Source organism: Mixophyes fleayi, chromosome 3 (assembly GCF_038048845.1).
Source record: "Mixophyes fleayi isolate aMixFle1 chromosome 3, aMixFle1.hap1, whole genome shotgun sequence".
Classification (NCBI taxonomy): domain Eukaryota; kingdom Metazoa; phylum Chordata; class Amphibia; order Anura; family Limnodynastidae; genus Mixophyes; species Mixophyes fleayi.
The window spans coordinates 234,602,379-234,617,429 of NC_134404.1; the positions used below are offsets into that span (position 1 = coordinate 234,602,379).

At 36.3% G+C, this 15,051-nt stretch overlaps 1 protein-coding gene across 13 annotated transcripts in view; it reads left to right on the plus strand.

Annotated features, from left to right (window-relative positions):
- QKI (QKI, KH domain containing RNA binding) overlaps positions 1–15,051 on the plus strand; it is a 137,621-nt gene that overhangs the window by 40,011 nt on the left and 82,559 nt on the right. For all 13 annotated transcript variants that reach the window (XR_012689706.1, XM_075203282.1, XM_075203284.1 and 10 more), the window contains exon 3: positions 14,519–14,635. Coding sequence is in view for 12 of the 13 variants with exons in the window: in XM_075203282.1 (XP_075059383.1) it covers positions 14,519–14,635 (117 nt within the window). In the remaining variant the exon portion in view is untranslated. The remainder of the gene's footprint in view (positions 1–14,518; positions 14,636–15,051) is intronic.

Genomic DNA, 15,051 nt, shown 5'->3' on the forward strand with positions numbered 1-15,051 from the left:
ATCATAATTCTGTGTATGCCTTCACAATAATGTAAATATTTCTTGTTGGGGTGATCTTCCTTTTGTTTGTTGTCAATAGTGGAGTGCGTTCAAATGCAGGGAAGCAAGAACTATAGTGAGCCATGTGGGGTACTTACTATAAGGTATAGAAAGTACTAAAACATGAGAAGTAATTTTGTTTTTCTCAAAGCAAAAAGGGCATAAAAAAAATCAATTTTAAAGAAATTGGTGGCCATAAAATACAATAGCTTTTACAACTTTATTTAAGCCTAGCCTCTTAAAGTAAGCTATGGCTAATTACTTTTTTAAATTATTTTTGTTTAGGCCTACTTGCAAAACATTCATATGTAATAATATTAACTGGCAGCATACATAATGATTACCAAGAGAGCGCTCCAATAATTGAAAATCTAGGTTTTTTTTTAGGCGGGTCATGCCAATAATGGCAACCACTGAAACTGGTAGCCTCATTGCAAATTTTTAATGAAACAATAAAGATCAAGTTTTAATTATAAATTGTATCCATTGCCCATTTTTTCTGTTTGTCTAAACTGACCCCCTTAAATAGATCATTGAATCCTTGAATGATTACAAAAGGCTAGATCTGCTGTTTTATTTATGGGTGTGCATGGCATTGCCACAATGCAATTTCAATGGTTTTCTTGCAGCTTTGATGCCATCTGTTTTCTGACCAGGCTATTATAGTCAGAGTATATTAGAAATTCAGCAAATTGGCAGTTTGTGTTTTTGGCTTTATGTTTTAAGTTTTTATGATTGATCATATGTCTGTTAGTTGAATTCAGTTCCGTAAAATATTGACTTTAGGTTCCAAAAAGTCAGTTGAATAGACCACTAATAAGAAATCATGTAAATTGTAGCTTAGTCATAAATATGTATTACAGTGACGGACAACGTGAAATAGTTGGAGGGTACTATGCGCGGCCCCTCCAGCCTACAATGGGGGCCACACAGGAAGGGATGCTGAACACCATGCTCTCCCTCCTCCAGGATGCTGTGTGACCTCCCTGCACAATACAGAGAAGGTCACGTGACACAGAAGTCTGCTGTCCCCTGTTCTGATAAGATCGTGAGCAGCTGCTCTGGGCTGCAGGCAAATCGGGATTCTGCCTGTTGCCCATCGCTGTTGTGTTAGGTATGCAGCTTTAATCTTAAGGGTTAACCATGCAATTCTATCTACATGCAGCTGGTTTACCCTGGCTGTACTGTATTAAAGATTGCCATTTTAAATGGCTGGGGAGAGGGGCTTGTGATCGGGAGGACCAATAACAAGTTGTAATCCACCCTTGGAGTTTATTCAGCCTTATAGCAGATAATAGTGGAATATTTTGTTTTTCACTGGGGGAAAAAAGAGAAATGTGTTTTGCATCGAAAATCACTTCTACCACTGGATGCTGTGATAAGCTTAGACAAGAATCTGCAATGTTACATGTTGTGATATAAGGTGATCTATAGTAAATCTTTTTTTTCTTTTTTTTTTAATACATTATTTTGCAGTTGAGGAGCCTAACATTTATTATTCCATTTTTTATTTTGCTTTATTTCATCTTGTTAAACACACAAAATTCCTTTGTTGGGGTTACAAAACATTGTACCAAATCTTATTTTTGGAGTGAATTTAACATTTCTCTGTATTTAAGTTGTAGTAAATTGATAGGAATATTTGGCTTCTGATTTGGTTGTCCAAGTCCTGAGAATTTGGTCCAGCATTTGGATACATTGATTTATTTTATAGGGTTTGCAACCATACATGATTTGTCTTAAAAAGCATGAATAAAGCTAGGCATGTATTCCTGTAATTTCCTGCAATACTGAAATATATTGAAATTTAAAAGTGCAATTTTTTTTTTTATTATTCAATTTTTTTTAATCTGATTCTATGGATCGCATAAAATATGTGTATTGTAATAGGAATTGACTGCCTGCTGTTAATATGTAGCATTTTCTAAATGTTAGTTACTTTAGTGTAAATACTTCCACACATTTTTGTCCTGTGGGCTACACCCCCATAGTAGAGGCCTTTGTCATTTTATTCATTATGCTTCTTATTCAAAGGAATGTAGATCCAAAAGTTAATTCTCATAAACAAGTTGTACTTGACAGATTTATAATTGCCTGAGCACTGGAGGGCAGCTTTTGAACAGCAGGGTTAATTAATGTATTTTCCCCCTTTTCCTCTTGGCCTTTAGATTGTACTATAGCTAATACTGTTTGAAATTATTGTGTGACATCATTTTAATTAACTGGAACAACACTGGCATAATAAATCAGCACCAAGCACATTTCTGATGCGGTGGACATAGCAGCTGATATGAGTAAATCCACCCACCTTTATATATACAATTTGAAGAAACTGCGTTGCCAGCCTTGATTGTTGGCAGATTGTGAAATGCCAGTGTTGAAGGTCTTAGCGGCTGACTGCTCTCGCTATATAATTTGCTGCCACGACAGATATTATTTTGTACGATTCAAAGTTTGCTGACAGCGTTATTGAAATTATAGTGGATTCTCTGGCTTTACCCAATTCTTCCAGTCTTGTTTTGAAGAAATGTTTAACACTTTCTAATGATGATTTGTTGTGTTTCTGTAAAATGTTGGTTTTTGCTTTAAAATGGATATTGAGTAATACAAAAGCTTGAGCAATTGTGAAAAATAACTTCCCGGCACCTTTGCTTTTCACATATTCCTTGCAGCACTGTTGACATTTCTCTTTAAAATAACTTTGGCAACATATCTGAAATATTTAAATTAACTCCTTTTAAGTATAAAACTATGCAATACTGCTGGTTAAGTTCTTGTTTTTTTTTTTTTGTTTTTTTTTTAAAGTATCCTCTTGCAAAATAGAACAATGTACGATGGAAAACTGATTACTTTGCAACCAAATACCTCCTGCCCACCCCTCATGTTAGTTGAGATCAAATGCCCCCACCTACACCCCATGCTAGACAAACAAATGGCATAACATGACATGAAGCAGAAAATAAAGATGACACTTCCCAAATGAGCATATACTCTAAGAGGTGTGAGGAATACATGCTATGGAAGGTAGCTGATTAACAGTTGGTAGGGAAAGTATGGATGGCTATTGTGAACACTTAGAAATGTAGGGTTGAATGAATAGTTTGGTGAATGCTTATCCACACACTGTGTAAACAAGAGGCAACTGCCTAGTAGTCAATAGGGTGGGGTACTTCATTTTGCGATAATGCCGACATTTAGTATAGCAGCAAACAAATTTCAATTAACTATAAGGCCAATATGGAAGAAATATACTTACCATAAAACACACTGAGAACATTTCAAATATGCCACACAAATTCAGACTACAGAAAATCCCAGCAGTGTGAGTTGGTAGGTCCCACCGCCTAACCCTAATCCTAACTATTAGATTATACAGGCGTTGGGTCTCTGCGTTGCCCCCTTAAAACTGGCATTCTGACTGTGGTCATTTTAAGTGACGGCAATCCCCACTGCCGACATTTTCTGTAGTTGTAATTTATAAGGTGTATGGGAAATGTTTTCTGTGTGTTTCATGGTAACTCTGTATTTCTTTCATGTCTGGCTTATAGTAATCAGAATTTTTTGTGTCGCTATACGAAGTGTCTGCATTCTCTCAATAGGAATAATGTCTCCATGTACTGAGGGTGGGCAATGCTGCTATAATTTTGAGCCGTTTCCATGCAGGGGCTGGCTGGCAAATTTTTACCTGGGGGAGGAGACCCTGCTCAGCAGCCTATTAGGAATATTTTAAGGGAAAAAAAAAAATACAGGTAGCCCAGTGACACAGCAGAAGGTAGCCCACTATGTGAGCAGTCCTGCCCAGCCAGCCCCTGTCTGCATGCTCTCTGGTCTCAAAAGCAGTGTTCTGATTCGTTGGCTGTATGGACAACCTATGACACTGATATATGGCAGTTAACAATAGCATATGACACATTTTGTTAATTGGCATGGTACATTAATTAGAAAACTCCTTTATGCTATTTCCAACACGTTTTTCACATGGCTCTATATTGCAGAAAGACTGTTTGCTGCAGATTGGCTTCTTAGACTTAAGTAAGACTTTAATCGAGGGAGCCAATTACCACAATTTTTTTTTTTTCCTGACTGAGATTTCTGTATTTTTTTTTTTACTGTACAGTGTATTTTTTGAAGTTTAGGTTACACGTCTACTATCTAGATAACATGCTTAACATCTACTTACACCTGAAGCAAGAAATTTAGAAGGCTTGTCTGTGCTGTTACTTGTTTGTAAAATTCCCTGCATGTTTCTCCCGCTACACCTGAACATGATGAAAGCTGCTGAGTGATTTTGTAACTTGTCTATCAGAGATCACAGGCTGAAATTCTATGAATTTCGGTCTGTGTCTCTTAAAGTTCACAAATGGCTGAAAGCTGTATCATGTTCTTGTTTTAACCTGGTATTGACTAGTGAGGGTAAAAAGAAACAAGGTTACAGCAGTAGTCCAAAATATTCCTGCAACCCGCAATAACAATTTGCTAAAGTGATTTTTTTGTGAGGAGACTGTTCTTGCATCGGGGATGGCTGGAAAATTGTAGCCTGGGGGGGGGCGGGGGCAAGACTCGACTCGGCAGTCTATTAGGAACATTTTAAAGGAACAAAATGCTGGTGGTCAAGTGACCCAGCCCAACGTAGCTCACTATGGGACCTGCCTAGGGGGCAGATGCCTCCCAGCCCAGCCTGCCCCTGATCTTGCATATATTATATATAGTAAATATAAGCCTTTTCCATAACCAGTCACATTTGTATATGTTGTTTTATTACTGTATTAGATTATTGACTTTTTAACTGTTTTTTTTTGGTTTTTTTTCAGAATTGTGTATTTTGTCAATAGCTCTTCTGTCTCTTTGCCTATATTCTGAACTGTTGGGGTGATGATATATAGCATTTTTAAATAGCTGTGTGAAATAGAATGAGATACACTTGACAAATTGTATATTTGAGTACAGTCACCTGGCTAGTGAAATGCAAATGAGTCTTGGGCAGAAGAAATAGAATTTTCCACATTTTTAAACTTTCTTGTATATCATGTCATTGAATTATAAAACCTGCAATACTATAGACACTTTTATTGTAATATGTTCAAATGTTTATTGGACATTTTGGAAGTCAAAGAAACAATTTAAAATTCTCATCTGAAGAGCAGAAATTTTCAGGTGAACATAAAGAAGCATAAATGACTGTGACCTGTAACCGTTTCCTTCCTCATACTCTGCAGCTCCCATCCTTTTCTTATTGAAAATGTAAATGTTGTGGTGCTGATGAACAATATTGAGTAGGTCTTAGACATACTGACAGAATCAACTGTCAAACATAAATCTCTGTAAACATAAACCTGTGTGTCAACACACTTTTTCCAGTTCACACATCTGCAATTCATGCTGAGAGAATGGATGTAGCTTTTATGTTTATTTTTCTTTATGGATGGCTTATTTTTGTTACTATGTTCGCATTCAGATTTTATATGTTTAGTCAGAAATGTTGACAGAGTGGAGCAAATAGGGACATTAGGAGGCTGACTCCAAGCATGGCAATAAATGAGCTCAGAGCTAAATATATAGGTTTGTGACATTCTAGCAGCTGTTATAAGCCCTGCTGTTTGTTGCTGGGGTGCAATGTCCTAAAAAAGGAAGAGAATGCATTGTAGCTCTGGGAAAAAAAACAACCAGCTGGTGGTCTTATCACTGTCCACTGACAGCTAAGGTCAGATGTTTGGAAGGACAAGCATTTGCTCAGAAAGACAATGTGTCTGTTAGTCAGTGTTTCCAGAACACAGACTTAAGGAATTATGGGAATCCCTTCATGTAGCACACATGTAAAATAACAACGTGGCCTTCACATGGTGTTCTGTAATTAAAGTATTGTATATGTATATGTGTGTGCATATATGTATATAATATATCCCATACATATAACCCATCATGCTTTAGTGTGTGTGTGTATAATTTGCGATTGTACATGTTTACATACAGTGGTAAAACTACAGTGGGAGCAGGGGGTACAACAGTTATGTGTGTATTAAAAAATAATAATAAACTATTAATTAAAAATGATGAAGAGGGCACGATCTCGTCTTGGAAACTTAAAAAAAATATATATTATTGATAAATCATAGAAATCTGAGTAGTTTCCATCCCTCAATGAGGCCTTTATCATGACTTGATAAAGCTGATAACCTTTTCCATCATCAGTTTATACTTTTTGGTTTTCTTAATGGTAAGCTTTCTTATTAATGTTAATGAAGACACCAGTTATTCCTTTTCATCTATGATCTCATTGAAATGCTAATGTTTACTTGTAACTCAGAAACTTAATGCTTCTCTTAAGGTTGACAGGAGAGATAAGGGATGCAAATTACTTTATTACCATAATTGACTTGGTCATTGTTCATTATTTGCATAGTAATAATGTTATTGGTTTGGGCACTTCGAGCCTGGGTTCACAATGGAGATATTAACACTTGGACTAAACTTTATGCAAAGAAGAAAGCCTCCCCTCCCCAGGGTTTTGCAATCTGACCTGTGATATGCGTCATCATTGTAACAACATACCAGTAAAAAAAGGCTAGGTGGTGACCCTTTTGGTCTGTTTACAGGTTATCTATTGTCCACAAGTTGAATTCTTTGCGACTCTGTAGTTCTACCCGATCACCAGACAACCTGATCTTTACAGTCTGACCCTGTGAGAGTAGTTATTGTAGTAGACACTAACATAGTAGCATATAAACCTCGAAAATTGTCTATGCTTAATTGCACCGCACCTAGTGCTGGGGAATGAATGTGTCTGTGCGGTAAGCTACCTTGGGTCAGGGACTGATGTGAATAATTAAAACATTTTCTATAAAGTGCTGTGTGATATAGTAGCGCTAAATACATTTATAATAATTAGAGAGGGTCATTGAAGCACCTCAACAGGATCAATTTTGTTTTGGATAAAATTTTGCGTATCTGGTTAGCCTTTTTTTTGTATTTGTCGAATTTTTCATTACCAACACATTTCTCATTGTAACATGACTAAGTCAATGTAGATTTTCATATTTGATAATGTAAATGGTTTATTTTTAACAATAGGCTAATTGGTTTAACTTCCATTTTTATGGGTTTCTTAATTATAAATGCAGAGGTTTTTTTTGTTATATTTTTTAATACAAATTTAACAACGAACTTTAAAAGTGCAGCTAATGACTTCTCTGGTGTTTTGCCAACCTTTGTCAGTGTTATTTTAGACTTGCACATTTCAATATTTTAAGCATTATTTATTTTGCAAGCTGTATGAAATGTAAGTGTTTAAAATACTTTTCAAATTGTAATATGATCATCCCCACTGGTTATGTTATGTTGGACGGTTTAGTACTGCATATCAACCGAACATGAATTTGCTGTGTATGAACCTTCATTGATAAAAAAGCAGATATAGTATAGTTAACTAGTTTAGCAAAGTCACAACAACCCCAGTGTGGGGATACAGGCAATGAAGTAGAAGACCTTAAATGAGTAAAAAATAGAAAGAATACAGTAACAACACTATATATATATATATATATATATATATATATATATATATATATATATATATATATATATATATATATATATATATATATATATATATATATATATATAATCAATTTCCCTCTCCTCTCCCCTTTCCATTATAGGCAACAATTTAGACTAGCACAGTGGAGGAACTAATGTGGATGCAGGGCGTGACGTGCCCGTGCAATAATTCCCCCCAAGCACTCCCTGTGGCCTCCTGAGTGACGCATGTGCTGGATTTGGAACATTTAGAAAAGTCTCCTTTTCTGCACTTTTCATGGCAGAGTGGTAGGCCGGTGAGCACACGGCATTATCACTGGGGCTGAGCTATGGGGCTCGGCGATACACTCTTCGCCCTCTGGCTAGACTAGTTAGTTTAACAACTTTATAACACTTTTTAATTAATAAAATTGTTCTTGTCTGATTATGTTTTGGGCACCTACCATCAGTGTTAAACTACCAGCATATCATTCCTGTGTCCTGATCCAACTATGGTCAAATTGAACAGTCATTCTGTTGCTCAGGTCTCTAAGGGGCCTATTTATTAAGTAGTGTAGTTGAAGTAAAGTATACTTACTGTCATTCAGAGGCAAGTATTTATGAATGTTGCATCGCAGCAGATATCCACGATATCTGCTGCTTTGCATTCTATTTTGTTTATTGAGCAGTCACCATAAAATAGTATGGTGACTGCTCCCTAAGGCAACCTAATAAGTTCCGAAAAAGATTTTTTCAGAAACTTATGTTAATGTGTGCCAGCTGAAGCTGGTGTTTATCATCGTAAATGAAGGCTTCTCTTCATTTTTCATTTATGTCCAGCTCTGCTCCGAAGAGACCTGGACAGACCTGGACAGCGCATGTGCGGAGGGATCATGTGATCCCTCCCTGTAACATGATATAATTTCTACTGGAGGGTTCCTGTGCGCAGGCTCCAGATTTTCCTTCTGCACATGCTCTGTGAAGAGGAACGAAGAAGACATGAGGAATTCCGAAGACGAACGCATTACGATGAAGGCGTGGTAAGTATTTTTTATCACCACAGAAACAGCAGTTTATCGGAACTGCTGTTCTTGTGTTATTGTTTTTAATAAATTTGAGAAATAGTTCAATCCTTATCAATGCGATAAGAATTGAAAACTATTTTAATTTTTTGCGGATGTTGAAAAATGTGCCCCTTTAATCAGAAAACAAAAATAGACTGTTTTTATGTTGTAAGCAACAAAGGGCATCTCCAATAAAAGATTAGTCTCCGGCGAATATTCTTGTGCTAGTGAACACCTCAGTTGTCATTTACTGGTAGCACCTAGTTTTGAGGGTAATTGTTAAAATATCAACATTGTTCTGCTGAACCCTCTTCCATTAACCAGCAAAAAATATCTCGTAGCTTTTTTTAATCTGTAGTGTACCATTAGGCAAGGGAATCCAACCATGTACATGACCAGACACTTGCTTTTACAAGTTAGTGTCTTAATGCAGTTGTGGTATGGTATTCATCGGCAGATGGTCGATTTTAAACCCTAGTTGGTTATAATGAAAATGATTCAAGTGCCTAGCATGTTAGTAGAATTTTATAATTTATATCTTTTAGGTTACTGTTATCAACTGCTACATTTTATTTTTGTTGTTAACCCAGTTTTACAAGAATGCAAGATGTGAGGTCAGCATTATTCATTTATTTTTCTGCACAGTAGTTTGATGTGCATGATGGCAGATAATACAATGACTTAAGTGCTGCAAGTCACGTGGTGTGACGGTAGAACATAATATCTGTAATACATTAAAAGTACATCTAGAAGAAAAAAATCAAAGTTAATCTGTGTTTATGTACAGGAACTGTGAAGTTGTATACTCCTTTCCCCTACACACTTCACTCCCCAAAATTACTCACCATTTTATCCCATCGTATTTAGGAGTCCGGCAGTGAAAAGCATGAAAACGGAGGAGTCACTAGTCGTTTGAGTCTGTAATGAGTTCAATTCATGCTGATTGGGAAGGTCAAGAGCAGTGGCAGTTTGCAGTTGAATCTTGCTCTGTGTCTCAAAGGCAGGCAGAAAAACAATTCCCTGAGTCGTGACATTCTTTGGCATTCTTTTTTTTCCCAAATACAGCAATTTCATTTGCAGCAAATTTGCTACGTTTTTTTTACCCTTTCTACAAAGGCAAATAAAGAATATCAAATAGCTGAGGACTGTGCTACAAATAATTGTGCTGAATCCCTAAGGCTTACAAAAATAATTTTCATTCATATTGCACTCATGTCGAAAGGTCACTCCAGACTGTTCAAAAGGCTCAGAATGATTGTGTTATCAACACGAGACTAATCTAGCCAAAACAGACCAATGCTGGTGATCTTGATAACAGACTCATTCCACAGAACAGGTGCATGGAGGCTTTAGAACCAAAAATAAAATTGTATTTAACATTAATGGAGCTGAGATTAGACAAGCTGGTTAAATCCTTTTAAATCTACATTATTCACATTCAACAGAAGCATGGCTGAGTTTTAGACATTGTTCAATACAGATTAAGATTTGCAATCACTGTGTAAATGCAATAGATCCTTTTTATATGAGCTGGTTTTATTTCTGCAGCTGAATCTGTCATGTACTGCAGCATCAACCGAGGCTACGTATAACAATTTATCAGATCCAACCATTTTAAAAATGGTATGTATCTGAAGATTTATTCACCTTCAATTCCACCTACAGTCATTCCACATTTGTTTCCTTCTCCCTATTTGGAGAATACATTAAAAACAAATCTGTAATAAAGTATAGTTATTTATACCAATAATTGTAAGAGCTATATTTTGCAGATTTCGATGAAAACATCTAGACATTAACAGCATACATTATTGATAGGTTAGAGCAGGCTAAAGTATTTTAGAATGTATGTATCATACAGTCCTATATAGAAAGGAAAGTTCACCCTGTTTTTCAAATCTGTTTTTAAATATAATAAACAATCATCTAGTCCTCACCAAATCCTAAAATCTTGTCCCATGTATTTTTATGTTCATAAAATTTTAGGACTTGCAGAGGGCTAGATCATTGCTGGTTGTGTGCCGATACGTAAATATATATGAAAGCATGATATGTAAAAGAGATTTGGAAGAAAATTAGCTTTCTCTTTTACATGACTGTACATACAACAGTATATTCATTTTTGTGTTCATGCCAGCAGCGACTGCCCAACTTTTATTAATAGCCTTAATGTCTTTATGCAAGGATTGCTTTCCATGTAGAGTGCTACCTCAAATTTAAAATACTAAATTAGTATTCTTGCAATAGTAGTGTTAATAAAAGTACATTGTCACCCTCTTTTTAAGATAATTTACATGAGGGTAAGCAAGTGATCACTATACAGAAGTTAAAAAGGAGAGTGCTGAATTTAGTGACCTGCTGTTTCTTTGCAGTCCCACTGAAACAGAAACCGTGTCTGCTTCGGCATATTGAATTTGAGTTCATTTGTTTTGTGGGTCAGCTGTGCACAAGGAGAACTTGCCCAACATTGGGTTGTGACTCAGCTTTGAGAGTGTGACTAGGAATTGAAAAGTACATCTGTGTTCACCTCGGTTTGATTGATTCTGATCAGTGTTGATTTACGTGCTGGCTCTTCAGCAATCAGACAGTTCCTGTCTAAGCCACGTAGGGAATAAGCATGCTGTGATTTTTATTTTTTTTCTCTCCTCAGTTGCTGTCCTTTGAATATTTACTGGAGCATAGCCAAAATGAAGACAGGGTTTCAGAACATTTTGTATTTGTGACTGTGTGATTTGTGTGTGTGTGTGTATATGTGTATACACACACACGCGCACACACACACACACATGTAGATTTTAATGTGGATCATTTTGTTTGGCAGTGTGTTTAAAGCCTCCTTTTCTAGATTTATTGTAATTTCGTACTTTGTTTAAACCTCATTCTCTTTGTTTGTGCACCAATTATATAATTACCCAAAAGTAAATTTACTGGCACATTTGTGTATATAGTTTTTTGTTTTTTCTTCTTAGATAGAAGACCAGAGTAAGAAAGTCAAGAAAGAGTTATATTCTAAGTTTGATTGGGAGGATTCCATGAAGTACTGATTAATGATTTACATTGTGCTGTTGCGTGTGGCAGGTTTTGCCACTGTTTTACACTTGCCTGTGTTCCATTGAGGCTATGAAAATTAACATTTACTAGACAGTAAAAGGAACATGGATAGCTTGAAACTTTTTTTCATGCCAGTTGCTTTTAGACAGGTGGAAATATATCATATTTAGTCTCATACTTGGTAGGCTCATAAGAGCACAGTTTTAAAAGGCCATTGGGAAGTATTATCTTCAGAATAGAGCTCGAGTGCATTGCCCTTGTCTGAGGGACATTACAGGTTCACAGTGTTAATGACTGCACTATCCTTGCATGTAATTAAAAACCAAAGTTGTTATATAATATTGACAATTCATACTTGGACACAAGGACAATTCTCTTCAATCTCAAACGGTCTGCGCTAAAGATAGCTTTCAATGGTGGGCATGTATCTGCCAGAAATTTTCCTTTACTACTTAACCTGCAAATTCACTCATTGCCATTTGTAAGAGGCTTCTTGTACACCTATGAAAATAGTTGCACAAATGCTATGATTCTTTTCATGCAAAGAAGCAAATAGTCTACAGAACTGTATCTTGACCGTGTGACTTTAGTTTGGTGATTTCTGTCAGCCATTGCTTATTGACTTACATGAAGGCAGATAGACCTATATTTTATATAGCTTCAGCTGTGTTATAATATAGAAATCTACTGAAATTGCGAATATTATTTCCCTCACTGACCGCAAACAAATCCTGTAATCTAAGTAAAACTGTACTGAGCTGTTGCTGGTCTCCTGCTTAGCAGGGCTGTAGCAGCAGTTCCGGTTGATAACTAACAGTATGCTATTTCCTGAAGCTATATCAGTAGTGGTGTTGTAGTCCATAATTTGGATGAAATAAGCCATGTACCAAACCATGCTTACACTACTGTAAAGTAATTCTTACTTTTTGAACCTTCTTGGTCCGAAAATCCGGATTGCCCACTATTCGGGTTATTGGGTCATATGTAAGTGGGTGAATGTGGTTCCAAACTGCCCAACAAAGGCACTTTCTGCCCAGCACCTGCCATAATTGCAATTTTTTTTATATATGTTTTTGCCAAAAAGATACCCTTAAAACTGAAATTTACTGCTAGGCCTTATAACTGTCCAGAGACCTAGACCATTTAAGTTTTGAGTTAATTACCTACAGTAATTGTGTTTAAAGTAACTAGAAAGAATAAAGAAGTGTGGATTTTTTTTTCCTCCATTTTCCAACTTTCCTTTAATAAGGCTCCAGTATTCCAGTCCTGGAATTGTAAAAATTTGATAATGTCAAAATATGTTCCAGTAGATTAGCACTATTCCCTAATTACATTGCTCTCTTCATAAACCTTACTTGTCCCCTGTGCATATATTCATCACTGAGTTGCAAAGGTGAGATCTTACTTAACATGAATTACAGTGAGTTATAAACAAGTTTATTTTAATTGCTCACTAGACTTTCTGATTGAAAAAATAAAAACTTGTAAAATTGTATCATCAGCTTTAACTTCTGCTAAATATATATAATCGCCAAACTTCCCTTGACACATTTGGTTATCATATTTTATGGAAGTAATTGAATATTACTCGGGAGTATACACAGGCACACTCTTGACTTGTTGGCAGTTCGTGCTATCATATTCACTTTCACTTTGGTTTTCAAGTGCATGGTTTTCCTTTTTCTTTTTTGAGATAATAAACCAGTAAAATTGTAATAAGTTAATGTTTTTGTAGATTTTTACGATCTTGTAAACAACGAAATTTGAGAACAAACAACAAACTGTGCAAGATATAGGATTTCCACAAATGATCTCTATACATACTATTGCTGCAGTATTTTGTGGTCATGTGTAGGCCTTTTATAGAGCAATTTGAGCACTTTTGTTGTCTCTGGTTTAGACTGTCAATGCAAATATTGGTCTCTTTGACCAAACTAGCCATTTCCTGTACTGTACACGGGCTCCAAGGTGACCACTATTGATGATCAAAATCCAAATCTGTTACATTTTGTTTGTCCTGACACAGCATAAAATTGGGTTAAGGAACATCAGTGTTCAAAAGAAAAAGTGTTGTAATCTGCCAGTTTGACGATGTAATTTAGCCACATGTTCACATTGGCAAATTGCTCATCTGATCAGCATTCATACTGAAGTACTAAATCGCACTCTGGGGGGGAATTCAATTAGATGTGAGGTGTCTCCGGAACGTCCGCCGAGACACATCGGGGCGGAGATTTGACAGAAATCTCTGCGCAATATTTCTTGCACCCCATAGAGGTGCTAAGGAAATGAGCGGAGATTTCTACCCTAATTGCCAACAATGAGTGCAGGGCGATGTCCGCACGCCATATCGCCAGCAATTGAATCGCCCCCCTCCTCCCCCCCCAAGTGTACACATTTGTAAACATTTAGGGTTATTTGGTTTTAGCACTTTCTTAAATGAAAGTGATTTATATTTTTCAGACAAAATATAGACTCCTGTTTTAGTGATGGGCAGTATTTGCCAGTCCAGCTCTGACTCCCAACATTTTCGCTTCCCTCTGTATATGAAGGTTGTTATTAAAGCTTGGTTAAAGTTACATCACTGTGTATTGTCATGCAAATGTAATATATAAATATATAATATATATATATATATATATATATTAAAATCATTACAGAATATTTTTTTTGTAAGGTATCAATCTATTTTTGTTAAAGTTGAAAGGAGTGTAATTACTGGGAATGCCATTTAATAACTTGTGGTTTCCTTTGCACTAGTTACTCTTTGTTTTGCTTGTGCTTTGGTGATTTTGAGACATCCTTTATTAAATGCACACTTTTGACTATTTTATTTTAATCCTCCCTCTTAGTTCAATTTTGTTGGGCGTATTCTGGGACCCCGAGGATTAACTGCTAAACAGTTGGAAGCAGAGACTGGGTGCAAAATCATGGTCCGAGGCAAAGGTTCAATGAGAGATAAGAAAAAGGTATGTGTGCACAATATATGACTCCCTCATTCCGCAACACTTTTAATGGATTCACAGTTTGAGGCTTCAAGAACAGTTAAATAGTAATCTGGTGAACATGTTCTGTATAGATTTATTTATTTTGCTGGTGGGTGTGTACCTTTTTTTTTTTCCTCTTCTATTTATTAAACAGCACATCGTCTACATACACTCAGTTGCCAGTTTATTAGGTATACCTTTTTAATACTGGGTAGGACCTCTCTTTGTTAGTTGACAGGAGTGGAAACCGGTGTGGTCTTCTGCTGTAGCCCATCCACTTCCATGTTCAACATACTCTTGCATTCAGATATACTCTTCTGTATACAACTGTTTTGATGCATCGTCATTTGAGCTACTGTTGACTTCCTGTCGGTTTACACCAGTCCAGCCATCAGCCT